This window comes from Onychostoma macrolepis, chromosome 21 (assembly GCF_012432095.1).
Source record: "Onychostoma macrolepis isolate SWU-2019 chromosome 21, ASM1243209v1, whole genome shotgun sequence".
In the NCBI taxonomy this organism is placed as follows: domain Eukaryota; kingdom Metazoa; phylum Chordata; class Actinopteri; order Cypriniformes; family Cyprinidae; genus Onychostoma; species Onychostoma macrolepis.
The window spans coordinates 30,906,977-30,921,580 of record NC_081175.1 but is presented as its reverse complement, the minus strand read 5'-3'; the positions used below and the strand labels follow the sequence as shown (position 1 = coordinate 30,921,580).

General features: G+C 38.6%; 1 protein-coding gene across 1 annotated transcript in view; it reads left to right on the top strand.

Moving 5' to 3' along the window:
• Window positions 1-595: 595 nt before the first annotated feature.
• The window catches only part of LOC131528426 (arylsulfatase B-like), a 16,617-nt gene continuing 2,608 nt past the window's right edge, over window positions 596-14,604 (top strand). The window contains 7 exon segments of the mRNA XM_058757528.1: window positions 596-980; window positions 4,491-4,677; window positions 5,549-5,739; window positions 7,689-7,896; window positions 10,378-10,621; window positions 11,586-11,656; window positions 11,752-11,895. Of these exon segments, the coding sequence (XP_058613511.1) occupies window positions 717-980; window positions 4,491-4,677; window positions 5,549-5,739; window positions 7,689-7,896; window positions 10,378-10,621; window positions 11,586-11,656; window positions 11,752-11,895 (1,309 nt within the window). The 5' untranslated portion in view covers window positions 596-716.

Here is a 14,604-nt window from a genome sequence, read left to right as displayed (position 1 = left end):
CAAATGAATGCAGGGGAACATTCCTGTGAAATATTATATATTATTATGAAAATCTTGTCAATTATTACTCACATTATTACACTTCTTTTTTCATTACATGTTGCCCCAAACACACATTAATATGCAAATTAGATACAGTTTATAGATACATTGTGTATAACGGGAAAACCCGTTTATGGCCATTTTACACACAATTTGCATAAAGAAAAATGGTATATCAAATCACTCTGTTATAACATAGTTCAGAATCTTTGTACTGTTCAAAGTTCGGTGTAAAAAAATCCTGAAACCTAAAGATGTATTAGTGATTTAAAAAAAAAAAAATCACTTGTTTTGCCTATGCATGCTCATTCATGCATTTTTATTTATTTTTTATTTTTAGAAAATTGAGTCCTGTGTCCTCTACCGAGGATATAGCATAACATATGAATGAAATTTCATTAAAAACAAACAAAACCAAAAAAATTCTGGGTCTCAGGAGGTTACAATCTAAAATTAAAAGACGGGAAATTTGATTCATGAATATTAATGACGTTACGTGACCGAAGCCTCACGAGGGATGTCACATGACTTATTAATATTCAGAACCAAGCCCTAGCACTTGACAGAACGTAAACTGAAAGAAAGTAATATTCATGAGCTGATTGGTGTTGTGATGTTTGTGTCAGTTTGAGTGAGTTCTGCTGTACTTCAGTGCGTGACAGGAGTCGGTTCAGATGACTCGGTTCTTCCGGGTCCGACTCAGAATGAGGAACCTCTGTGCGCTGTGTTTTCTGCTCGTTTCTGTCGCCGCCAAACCTCCGAATATCGTGCTGATTCTGGCGGATGATTTTGGCTGGAATGATGTGGGCTATCACGGCTCTGAGATCCGGACTCCTCATCTGGACCGGCTGTCCGAGCTCGGGGTTCGGCTGGAGAACTACTACGTCCAGCCGCTGTGCTCTCCGTCCCGGAGCCAGCTGATGACCGGCCGCTACCAGGTCAGTGCACTGTCTACAGTAACCTACACTACACTACAGTACAGTACAGTACAGTACAGTCCCAGAGCCAGCTGATGACCGGCTACCAGGTCAGAACCATAAATCTGTGCTATACCAGGGGATTCCCTACAGTACTCTACAGTAAATACTGCGCTAATACTGTGGCATCAAACCGAATTCAGTTCCTGCATGGGATCTGTGGTGTCAGACACCAGGTTTGAATTTAAGGAAGTAGAATTCAAATGCAATGAAGTTCATATAACTTCTGCAAACTAGTTTTTACTAGTGCATATTCATGAATTACCTATAAACATGCATGGTACCAATGAAGGAAATAATCAAAACGTTAAAAATAAAGTATCGGGTAGGGTTAGGGTAGGTGTATAGCGAGGGCTTTTGTCCCAATAAGGTGGCATCCATTTAATAATTTGAATTCAAAAAATAATTTTACACTCAATAAGTTATTATTGCATACTGTTTTATAATGCATTACAATGCTGAGGTGCAGATATTTGCCACTATTTGCAATAAGTAATTAGCAGAATATCCTGCTTTTTTAACATAGTATAAATAGCATATCACTAAAAAAATACTGCTGTTTTTCACTTAATGTAAATAGCCTCTATCGCAATGCGTTTATGTGTGCATTTACCATGGTACTGTTATTACCATATTCATGCATATTGATATGAATATTTATGCATGTATTTACACAACCCTGTGGTTGTACAATCAGGCTTTTCTAATACTTGTCCATAGTACTACCGTGTTTTTGGAATATGTGCCATGGTAATACCATGGTATTCTCTAAAGTAGACTACAGTAAGTACAGTGTTGGTGTCAGTGTTCAGAAATGAAAATGTCAAACTGAATTCAGTTCCTGTATTTGATCTATAGTTTCAGACACAAGGTTTGAGTTTAAGGAAGTAGAACTAATATAGTGTTCTATAACTTGTGTAAGTAGTTTTTACTAGTGCATATATTTAAGTATGAATACCTGTAAACATGCATGGTACCATGTTTATGTGTGCATTTACCATGGTACTGTTGAACACCGTGTTCATATTGGCCATATTCATGCATATTCATATTAATAAATTAATCATTCAAGTATTTATTAGACGACCCTTGTACAATATTCAATATTTGTTCAAATATACCATAGTATTACCATGATTTTGGGACATGTGCCATGGTAATATCATGGTATTACTGAAAAGAGTACAGTAAGACTGTGGCAGTACCATAGTACAGTGATTACTGAAATTCAATTGAAATTGAACCGAATTGAATATGCCAGATTAAATTAATTTTCCTGAATTTGATTTGGTTGTCAAAAAGGGCCGAAATTACAATTAAATTGGAATAAAATTGCTATAACTTCTGTAAACATTGTCTTTACTAATGCATTTCATTTTTTCATCAATTACCTAAAAATATGCATGATTACCGTGTCAAAGCTCCTGAGAAACTCTGCTCGAGTGCAGCGAGGACAAAACCTGCTTTAAACACAAAGCATGCTCACAACACATGTTGATTTAGTTTAGTTCATAGAAGTTAATTAATCAAGAAAATCTATTAATGACATTATTTTTGACAGCATCCTCATTTTACAGCATTTTTACACAAGTGACTAAAACGTTTAACAGCACTGTAGCTCTGCAGGAGGTTTCTTGAAGCGTCTTGAGACACAGTTCTTCTGGATTTAGTCTCAGTTTGTTCTGGTTCTTCATGTCACTCCAGACAGACTGATGATGATCAGATCAGACAAATATCACTGGATTATTACAATTAATGGCAAACACTGATATTTCCTCCTGACACACTACAGCAAAAGATAGAAATAACTGACTTAAAACCATTATTAGCTTCTGATAATACAGGTGCATCTCAATAAATTAGAATGTCGTGGAAAAGTTCATTTATTTCAGTAATTCAACTCAAATTGTGAAACTCAATGCACACAGACTGAAGCAGTTTAAGTCTTTGGTTCTTTTAATTGTGATGATTTTGGCTCACATTTAACAAAAACCCACCAATTCACTCTCAACAAATTACAATACTTCATAAGACCAATAAAAAAAACATTTTTAGTGAATTGTTGGCCTTCTGGAAAGTATGTTCATTTACTGTATATGTACTCAATACTTAGTTGTGGCTCCTTTTGCCTGAATTACTGCAGCAATGCGGCGTGGCATGGAGGTGATCAGTCTGTGGCACTGCTCAGGTGTTATGAGAGCCCAGGTTGCTCTGATAGTGGCCTTCAGCTCTTCTGCATTGTTGGGTCTGGTGTCTCTCATCTTCCTCTTGAGATTCTCTCTGGGGTTCAGGTCAGGCGAGTTTGCTGGCCAATCAAGCACAGTAACACTATGGTCATTGAACCAGCTTTTGGTACCTTTGGCAGTGTGGGCAGGTGCCAAGTCCTGCTGGAAAATGAAATCAGCATCTCCATAAAGTCAACAGAAGGAAGCATGAAGTGCTCTAAAATCTCCTGGTAGATGGCTGCGTTGACTGTGGACTTCAGAAAACACAGTGGACCAACACCAGCAGATGACATGGCAGCCCAAATCATCACTGACTGTGGAAACTTCACACTGGACTTCAAGCAACATGGATTCTGTGCCTCTCCACTCTTCCTTCAGACTCTGGGACCTTGATTTCCAAATGAAATGTAAAATTTACTTTCATCTGAAAAGAGGACTTTGGACCACTGAGCAACAGTGCAGTTCTTTTTCTCCACAGCCCAGTTAAGATGCTTCTGACGTTGTCTCTGGTTCAGAAGTGGCTTGGTAGCCCTTTTCCTGAAGACGTCTGAGCGTGGTGACTCTTGATGCACTGACTCCAGCTTCAGTTCTCTCCTTGTGAAGCTCTCACAAGTGTTTGAATCGGCTTTGCTTGACTGTATTCTCAAGCTTGCGGTCATCCCTGTTGCTTGTGCACCTTTTCCTACCCAAATTCATCCTTCCAGTCAACTTTGCATTTAATATGCTTTGATACAGCACTCTGTAAACAGCCACACCTTTCAGTAATGACCCTCTGTGACTTACTCTCTTTGTGGAGGGCGTCAATGTTCGTCCTCTGGATCATTGCCAAGTCAGCAGTCTTCCCCATTATTGTGGTTTCAAAGAACAAGAGATACCCAGAATTTATACTGTAGGGATGGTCATTTATTGAAACTCAAATGTAAATATTCTAATATTTTGAGATACTGATTTTTGACTTTCATGAGCTGTAAGCTCTAATCATCAAAATTAAAACCAAAAAAACTTTTGAAATGTTTTACTTTACATGCAATGAATCTAAAATATATGAAAGCTTCACTTTTTAAAATAACTTGCAAGAAAAAAATGAACTTTTTCACGACATTCTAATTTATTGAGATGCACCTGTACTAGAGCTCTAATCATTTTGGCCAGCGCTGTACCAGAGTAACCTGCTGCTGCATTACTGTGGTATATGTGATCAGTGTGTGTTGTGTAAGCGTGTTCTGTGTGTGTGTGTGTGTGTCAGATTCACATGGGTCTGCAGCACCAGATCATCTGGCCGTGTCAGCCGTACTGTGTTCCTCTGAACGAGACGCTGCTGCCGGAGCTGCTGCTGGACGCTGGCTATCACACACACATGGTGGGCAAGTGGCACCTGGGCATGTTTAGAAAAGACTGTCTGCCCACACACAGAGGATTCCAAAGCTACTTCGGTGAGTGTGTGTGTGAGTGAGTGAGTGAGTGAGTGAGTGTGTGAGTGAGTGAGTGTGTGTGTGTGTGTGTGTGAGTGAGTGAGTGTGTGTGTGTGTGTGTGTGTGTGAATGTCTGCTCACACACAGAGGATTCCAAAGCTACTTCGGTGAGTGTGTGTGAGTGAGTGAGTGAGTGAGTGAGTGTGTGTGTGTGTGTGTGTGTGTGTGAGTGTGTGAGTGTGTGTGTGAGTGAGTGAGTGTGTGTGTGTGTGTGTGTGTGTGTGTGTGAGTGTGTGTGTGAGTGTGTGTGTGTGAGTGAGTGTGTGTGTGTGTGTGAGTGTGTGAGTGAGTGTGTGTGTGTGTGTGTGAGTGAGTGAGTGAGTGTGTGAGTGAGTGAGTGTGAGTGAGTGAGTGAGTGTGTGTGTGTGTGTGTGTGTGTGTGTGTGTAAAAACCATTACACCTATGGAATGTCCCCATTTTAGATAGCTAAGTAAACATATGTGTGTGTGTGTGTGTGTGTGTGAATGCTCACACACAGAGGATTCCACAGCTTCTTCGGTGAGTGACTTCAGAGTCACGAGTCAACCAGGAACAGATGCTTCATATTCCTCATGACCTGGATCGTGTGTGTGTGTGTGTGTGTGTGTGTGTGTGTGTGTGTGTGTGTGTGTGTGTGCAACACTCTACGGACACCTTGGCTATTGAATTGCCATTGGCTAGTAAATTGTTTAGTTTACTTGCCAGTAACTTGCGAGGACTGGGATTGGGAAATGCTGGACTTGGGGATAGAAAATATAGTTTGGTCAGTATAAAAGTAATAGGAATCTATGGAAAGTCCCCACAATTCACAGAAACAAACGTGTGTGTGTATGTGTGTGTGTGTGTGTGCAGGTTACCTGACGGGTTCAGAGGATTACTTCACTCATCACAGATGTAGTTTTATCGCTCCTCTGAACGTGACGCGCTGCGCTCTGGACCTGCGTGACGGCGAGGATGTGGCTGATAACTACACCGGACAATACTCCACTGAACTCTTCACGCAGAGAGCCACGGACATCATCACACGACACACACCTGAGAAAGTACAGCGCTCGTCTGATACACACCAACACAAACACACTGCTCTCTGACTCACGCGACTCTCCGAACAGAAGGGCTTCACCTGTACATACCAACAGAAAATTTATATTTTATTATTGTTTTATTTGAATATGTACAGACCCCTTGAGCTATTGAGATAACATTTTAACACTTTTTAGCAGACTATCTTCATTCCATCTTAGTCCTGGATAAGTCATAGTGGTGCACATGATTTACTAGGCTGCTTGCAACCAGGGTTATTATTGTTGACTAAAACTAAAACCATTAAAAACATATCCGTTTCTTAAAGTAAAATAAATGTTAACTTAAATAAAATAAAATATAAAAAAACCTTCAACTTACCTTATTTTAGCTTGCTGACAAGGCAACATTTTAATTTGATGAAATATATAAAAAAAAAACCTGAAAATGAAATATAAAAAAACCTTTGCCAAGGCAAAATTTTCATTTAATGTAATAAAATAACTAAAACTGAAATGAAAGTGAACAAAAATATAATAAAATATAATATGAATATATTTAAAAATAAAATGACAAAAACACAACTAATAAATTACTAAAACTTGAACTGAAATTAAAATGAGAATAAAACATGAAAATAAAAATATTAATAAATAACGATACTGAAATAACACTGCTTGCAAAACTGTCAAATAAAATCTGTAGCAGGTGTGGCGGCAGTGATTATAGATCATTTGACGGCAATAGATGGTAAAATCTGCCGTTGATAAACATTAGACCTAAAACTATAACAATATTAATCCAATCACTCAGTGTTCTGCTCAGAAGAATCTGTAGCGCAGGCTTTGATGAGGCGTTAGGAAAACGTACATCAGCATCGACTGTCGGAAATGTGAAATTCATCCTGTCCAGAAACAGAGATGAAAAATAAACTAGAAGAAGGAATATCAAAAGAGGCAAAGAAACACACGCATCTCTGATTTCATGATTCATAATTACCATCTTAAAGGATAAGTTCACTTCCAGAATAAAGATTTCCTGATAATTTACTGGCCACCGTGTCATCCAAGACTTTCTTTCTTCAGTCGCAAAGAAATTACGTTTTTTGAGGAAAACATTTGAGGATTTTTCTCCATATAGTGGACTTCAATGGTGGCCAACGATTTGAGCGTCAAAATGCAGTTTCAGTGCAGCTTTAAAGAGCTCTACACGACCCCAGCCGAGGAATAAGGGTCTTCACACATTACGTAATCCTGTTGGAAGGATCACGCGTGGTTAGTTCTTCGTATTTGTACTTGATGTATAGTTTGTTAGGATCGGACGATATTTGGCTGAGATACAACTATTTGAAAATCTGGAATCTGAGGGAGCAAAAAAATCTAAATATTGAGAAAATCTCCTTTAAAGTTGTTCAAATGAAGTTCTTAGCAATGCATATTACTAAACAAAAATGAAGTTTTGATATATTTACGGTAGGAAATTTACTAAATATCTTCATGGAACATGATCTTAACTTAATATCCTAATGATTTTTGGCATAAAAGAAAAATGTATAATTTTGACCCATACAATGTATTGTTGGCTATTGCTACAAATATACCTGTGCTGCTTATGACTGCTTTTGTGCAGATAAAAAATTTATTTTCAGAAAATGAGCGATGGTTTCACTAGATAAGACCCTTATTCCTCGGCTGGGATCGTGTAGAGCTCTTTAAAGCTGCACTGAAACTGTATTTTGACGCTCAAATCGTTGGCCACCATTGAAGTCCACTATATGGAGAAAAATCCTCAAAAAAGTAATATCTTTGCAACTGAAAAAAAGAAAGACATGAACATCTGGGGGTGAGTAAATGATCAGGAAATTTACTTCTCGGTGAGAGACAGACCCTCACATGCGACGTGTCGCTGGCTTTCTGAATGCGTTTTCTCAGGTCTCTGCTGGTTTTTGACGGTTTCTCTGGTGTTGCAGCCGTTGTTTCTGTACGTGGCGCTGCAGGCGGTTCACGGCCCCATACAGGTCCCCGAGCGCTACGTCGCCCCCTACAGCTTCATCAAGGACGATCACCGGCGGACGTACGCGGGGATGGTGTCGGCCATGGACGAGGCGGTGGGGAACATCAGCCAAGCGCTGCAGGACTCAGGGCTCTGGAACAACACCGTCCTCATTTTCTCAACAGGTACTGACATCACGAGCCACTTTACTCCATTAGCTTGGGCTGATTATTTAGTCGAAGCAGTGCATCATTCAGAAGCACATTACGAAAGACTGCTCAATCTGAAGTGACCTTGAAGTGAAGTGGCAAACAGTGTTGGGAGTAACTAGTTACATGTAACTAAATCATGTAATTTAATTGAAATGTAACTGTAGTAAGTTACAGTTACTGAGAAAAAGTGTGCAAGTTAATTACAGTTACTTATGAAAATGTTAACGATTACAAAGGGGCTTACATCTGAATATTTTCACACACACACACACACACACACACACACACTAATGTTTCAGGAGTTTAGGACACAGAATAGGACACATGCTTATACCATAACTGTTTTATTTCCTATTTGGTTTTATGTATATGCTTTATTTTTGTAGATTAACTGTTTTTCCAAGGCATTGTTAGATTTGATTTCAAAATCAGTATCATAGCTATCAAACTATTTCTTGTTATGGTTTTAAACCTGTATTTAACCTCAGAATGACCTCAAAGTAAAGCGAAGTGCTAAAGTCTGATTTTGTGGTGGCTGTGCTTTAAAATGAAATGATTATGATCTTAATTCAAGTGATGAAGGATTTTGCAAGAGACAGTAATCAGCGTTGAGTAATATTGTAAGGTTAACATGTAACAGGCCTGCTTTACATGTTGAAAATTGTTGAAACAGTTGAAACATTAGAAATTTGGAAAAGTAATGAAATGTAATCAGTTACATTACTTTAATCTCCTCTTCATAAGAGTGCAGTAAGTGCATGTTTTATTGCTCTTTTAATGGCTGTTAATGATTTGGACAGTATTGAAATATATTGACTGATCAATAGAGGATCAAATGATGTATTCCACATCATGTCAGAGAATAAATGGGCATAATCAGTTATGAATGACTTTTGTGGAAAATCCTTAGGGTTTCTGCACATCTTAAAAAGTCTGAATTTGCTCTTCCATGAATGAAGGCCTTACATTGGAGCCAAAAGTCTTAAATTCATAAAATCGTGGTATTAAATGTAGTATGCACTGCAAAAAATAAATATCATCCTCAGTATTTTTGTCTTGTTTTCTAGTACAAATATCTAAACATTCTTAAATCAAGACATTTACTGGAGGTGCAAAATGAAGATATGAAGTCTTGTTTTCAGGGTTGCTCAGATGCGCTCCAAACTCCGTCCACTCCAAGAAAACCTGCCCAAAACAAAAGAATGTGGTAGAATTTCATCAACATGTCAACTAGTGTCTATAAGGAGCATTTTTACCTCCTTAACCCTAAAAAATGATGACAGTACAAAGTTGTAAAAATCAATCAGATTCCCAGCCGAGAGAACAGCATCAAAACACAGTAAAAGAGAATGAGCAAATATGACAAAAATGTCCAAACCTAAATTATGTGAAATATTTGCAAACGGCAGCCAAAAAATGTGCGAACTCATTTAACCCTCGGAAAAATGCATGCGTCATTTTCAATGTCAAAAACAAAAACAAGCCCATTCATATGTAGACAAAAAAAGACCAGAGTTAACCAACGTAACGAGTGCATAAAGGTGTTGAAATGTATTAAAACAAAAAAGCAAATTAAAAAAAATGCCAGTTCTTTTTAAAAAGCAGTGCAAATTTCATCCAGCTGCCTAATGCGGTCCAATCTGATCAAAAGATGCCCAGTTGAGCCCAATCTGGCAACACTGCTTGTTTTATGAGAAATTAAACAATGAATTGGGTTTATGATTAAAACATCAACAAATATCTGTCAGTGAGGAATGAAAACATGTTTCCCTTTGAATTAAGTTGATTTTTCTGAGCCTATTAGCAGATATTTGTTCTTCTTTTAATCTTGTTTTCTCAGAAAACAACACTTATTGTGTGTCATTTTGCTTCTCAGGTAAATGTATCTTGATTTATGAATCTTCAGACATTGGAAAACAAGACATAAAAAGTTTTTTCCATATTCTAGTTTAGAGCAGAGATATTCAAGCCATATATTATTATTTATTTATTTTGTAAAATTAAATGAAAACTATGGAAGCCTGTTTCCGCCACTGAATAAAAAAAAAATTAAAACTTTTTTTTTTATCTCGCAATTCTGACTTTTTTCTTGCAATTTTGACTTTAAATCTCGCAATTCAGACATTTTTTCTCAGAATTATGAGATATGAACTCGCAAGTCTGAGAAATGAAGTCAGAATTGTGATTAAAAACTTGCGATTGCGAGAAGAAAAGTCAGAAGTGTGAGTTCATATCTCACAATTCTGACTTTTTCTTGCAATTGTGAGTTTATATCCCTTACTTTATATCTCACAATTGCGAGAAAAAAGTCAGAATTGTGAGATAAAAAGTCGTGGCGGAAACAGGCTTCCATAGAAAACCACTGAGATCTGTTGGATGTTGTATTCTCAAACTCTTCTGTGCTCGATCTAAACAAGTCTGAACCTGATGCTGAGCTGATCACTGTTTCCTCAGATAACGGCGGTCAGACGCTGACAGGAGGAAACAACTGGCCTCTGCGTGGCAGGAAGTGGACGCTCTGGGAGGGCGGAGTCAGGGGCGTGGCCTTCGTGAGCGGGCCGCTGATAGAGCAGCCCGGAGCCGTCAGTCGAGAGCTCATCCACGTCTCTGATTGGCTGCCTACGATTGTGGGCCTGGCCGGGGCGTCGACCAACGGCACCAAACCTCTGGACGGGTTCGACGTGTGGGACGCCATCAGGTGAGAGCGAGCTGCTCTTCATCATCATCATCATCATCAGATTTCATTCACACAGTAGCTATGTTTGCATCCACCGTTTTATATGCATTTTGGAATATCGCAAAAAAAAAAAAAAACACTGGATGGAAACGATAAGATGCGTATAAATTCTAAAATTCTTCTTGTCTGCCCCAAATACACCACTATAAGGCAAACATTCTTTCCACAATCTGAAGCATTGAATTTTTGTCTCTAATGACTGCAAAACATGTATACACTATACACACCACACGAAATGGTTAATTCATTGTATTCATTTGTAATTATTATAATTAATATTAGAAATACTGTCTGGTGGTGTTATTTTTATTTGTATTTATTTATTTATTTTCTCTCATTTATTGTCTCCTTTATTACGTTGGTGGTGTAATTATATTCTGTATTTTAAATTTTTAACTTTTATTTTCTAAATGCTTTGGCATTACTGTAACACAAATGTGTCCCTGGACCACAAAACCAGTCATAAGGGGTCAATTTTTTTGAAATGGAGATTTATACATCATCTGAATAAATAATATTTCCATTGATGTATGGTTTGTTAGGATCGGACAATATTAGAAAATCTGAGGGTGCAAAAAAATCTAAATATTGAGAAAATCACCTTTAAAGTTGTTCAAATGAAGTTCTTAGCAATGCATATTACTAATCAAAAATGAAGTTTTGATATATTTACGGTAGGAAGTGTACAAAATATCTTCATGGAACATGATCTTTACTTAATATCCTAATGATTTTTGGCATAAAAGAGAAATGTATAATTTTGACCCATACAATGTATTGTTGGCTATTGCTACAAATATAGCTGTGCTGCTTATGACTGCTTCTGTGCTGCAGGGTCACATATGCAATGCCAGTAAAGCAACTTGAACTTGAGTGTGTGTGTGTGTGTGTGTGTGTGTGTGTGTGTGTTGTGTGTTTGTTTCAGTCGTGGTAAGGCGTCTCCTCGAGTCGAGCTCCTGCACAACATCGACCCACTGTATGTGGACACTTCTGAATGTGAGTCAGAGACCGGTTCACACCAGACCAGAACCCGGATTAACTTCCGTCTGGAGAAACACACTTGAGCTGTCGTTTCTCTGTGTCTCCTTCAGGTCCTGGAGAGGTGTCGGGAGAGTTTCTGGAGGAGTCTTTACGCTCGTCTCGGCCCGCTGCTCTCGAGTCTCGCTCAGAGTTTAACATCTCGGTTCACGCCGCCATCCGCTACAAGAACTGGAAGCTTCTCACGGGTTATCCAGGTAAAACAGGGTTCTTGAAAGTACTTGAAAGTACTTGAATTTCAGACATATGGATTCAAGGCCTGGAAAGTACTTGAAAACAAAAATGGGTCCTTGAAAGTGCTTGAATTAAATTTGAAATAAATTTAGTTTATGGCGCTATTTCAAAAATTGTCCTATATGTGCTGTCAAAGATGGGGTAGCGCAAAAAAAAAACTTGGCGTGTGTTGATGTGCAGCCTAGTTTTCTTAAAGGGGTGGTTTACTGCTTTTTTTCTGTGCTTGATTGTGTTTATGGGGTGCAATATAACATGTCTTCGTGTTTTGTTTGTTAAAAAACGCCTTATTTTTCATATATTTCACCTTTATTGTAAGCCGCTTTCTCCTCTGTCATTTGAACGACCGGTTGACTTCCTGATTCTCTGAAACCACTCCCTCAGAAACAGGCGATGGGCTCAGATTGGTTAGTTGGGCCGGTGTGTTGTGATTGGCTAAACCGCGTACTGCACATTGTCCGGAAACGTCACGCCCATCACCTTCACGGCGACCGCTGCATGTGCTCCGGTCAAATGTAAATAATGCTGTCAATATTGCCGTATCAGTTTGAGCCAGAATCAGACCCAGAAAGCGGTAATGAAGAGACTCAAGCAGATCTTCTGCAAGCACGGCTCTTACAAACGATTCTGAATGGAAGTTTGCTGTTGTGATTACATATAATTTTTTGAAGTTTGTACACGTTTGTCTTATACACACAAAATAGCATCGAACTAACCGGCTACTATAACCAAACAGCGTTGGCTTGTGTTTACGTTCTTGATCAAATCGAAAAATTACTTCATAAAGTATACATGGAAAATACATTTACAAAATTAGTACATAATTACAAATTCGGGTCCAAAATGTTCGTACGCGTTTGTCATAGACACACGAAACATCATTTAACTAACTGGCTACTAAAGCCAGCGTTGGCATTTGTTTACGTCCTTGATAAAACTAAAGTCAAGTCAAGTCACCTTTATTTATATAGCGCTTTTACAATACAGATTGTGTCAAAGCACTTAACAGTATCAAATTGGAGGACAGAGTGTCAGTAATGTATAATGATAAGATTAAACACTCAATTTTCAGTTAAAGGCATTTCATTATTGAATTCAGAGATGTCATTGTCTAGCTCAGTTTAGTTTAAATAGTATCTGTGCAATCAAATCGACGATAATCGCTAGAAATGAAGTGTCCCCGACTGAGCAAGCCAGAGGCGACAGCGGCAAGGAACCAAAACTCCCTCCGAGACAGAATAGAGAAAAAAACCTTGAGAGAAACCAGGCTCAGTCGGGGGGGAAGTTCTCCTCTGACCAGACCAAACCCGCAGTTCAAAAGTTTATATTTCTATTTTAATTTTGTTGCAATTTCTAACAATAGTAGTATTATGTAGTTAGGTATTTTATTATATTTTAGTTATTTTGTTATTTTTGGTTGATATATCTGGGGATATATCTCTGGGGGTCATCTGGGTGTCCTGGTCTCCGCTGATGATCAGGGCTGTAGACATCATCTCTTGGTGCTGATCCACCATCTGATCGGATACGGACTGAGAAACAGAATAAGAAAGAAACAGACAAATATTAACGTAGATGCCATTCTTCTTACGATGTAACGAGTACGTCGTGTGTTATGGGGAGTGTTCCCGGTTCCGGTTGATCTAATTAATGCAGCCTAACAATCCTAAAACATTACGTCTGAAATTATACATGCAAATACATTTAAAATGATGAAATCTTACTTACAGGTTGTGGCCCAGCAACTGCTGCCTTTGGTTTTAAAGCTGGAACCGCTCCATGTTTTAGTAATAGTTTCTGTGTGAATCCGGCATTGAACTCGTGTAGATTCTGGAAGCTGTCTTCCGTAAAATGCGCAGCACAGAGAGCTGAATTAGGATTGTAATTGTCAGGAACATAATCAAACATAAATTTTAACCATTGTTGATGAACTACAGCGTCCGTAGGAAGCCCAAACACAGAAGACCTGACAGCTGGGTGAAAATAACACCGTTTCGACGGCATGGCTATAACTCTGCACTATAACTCTTCCTCTTCGACACAGCCGCAGAACATGGCCTTGCCCCCTCTTTGGCATGTTTCGGAGGGAGGGGTTTGATGGGTTTGTTACGTATGCAACCCGGGAAGTATCTCGTTGTAGTCCCATAGGAGTCGTTTTTGTAGGCATTAAACTTCCTGATTTTTAAAAGACGATATCTCCGCTTACGTTGAACTTTCAGCGCCTCAACTTTGCAGATACTGTTCATGCACCAACAGCAACATTACACACTATTTAAAATGAAAAAAGTGAAATCACAGTAAACCACCCCTTTAAGTGGCTCCGGCTGAGTTTCTGACTATTACCGCCCGCTCCCGCAATGTGTGTGTCCCGCTCCCGCAAACATTCTATATTGTGTATAATTTTCGCGCTATTAATATGTGGGGTATTGAAATCACATTTCACTGAGCGCTCGCAGTTCACTTTCACTTTCACTTTCGATTTCGCGATCACGCGCACTCTGTGTAAAGTGAGCACATCTTTACAGTGCGTGAATAATTATTTGGCACGTTGATATTCTGATCATATTTTTTTTTCCAAGCACATTTTACCAATTCCAAACCACATCGATCTTAATAACTACTATTAATTTTGTATTTAATCATTTATAAGGGATATGTAATTGTCCATGAAGGCT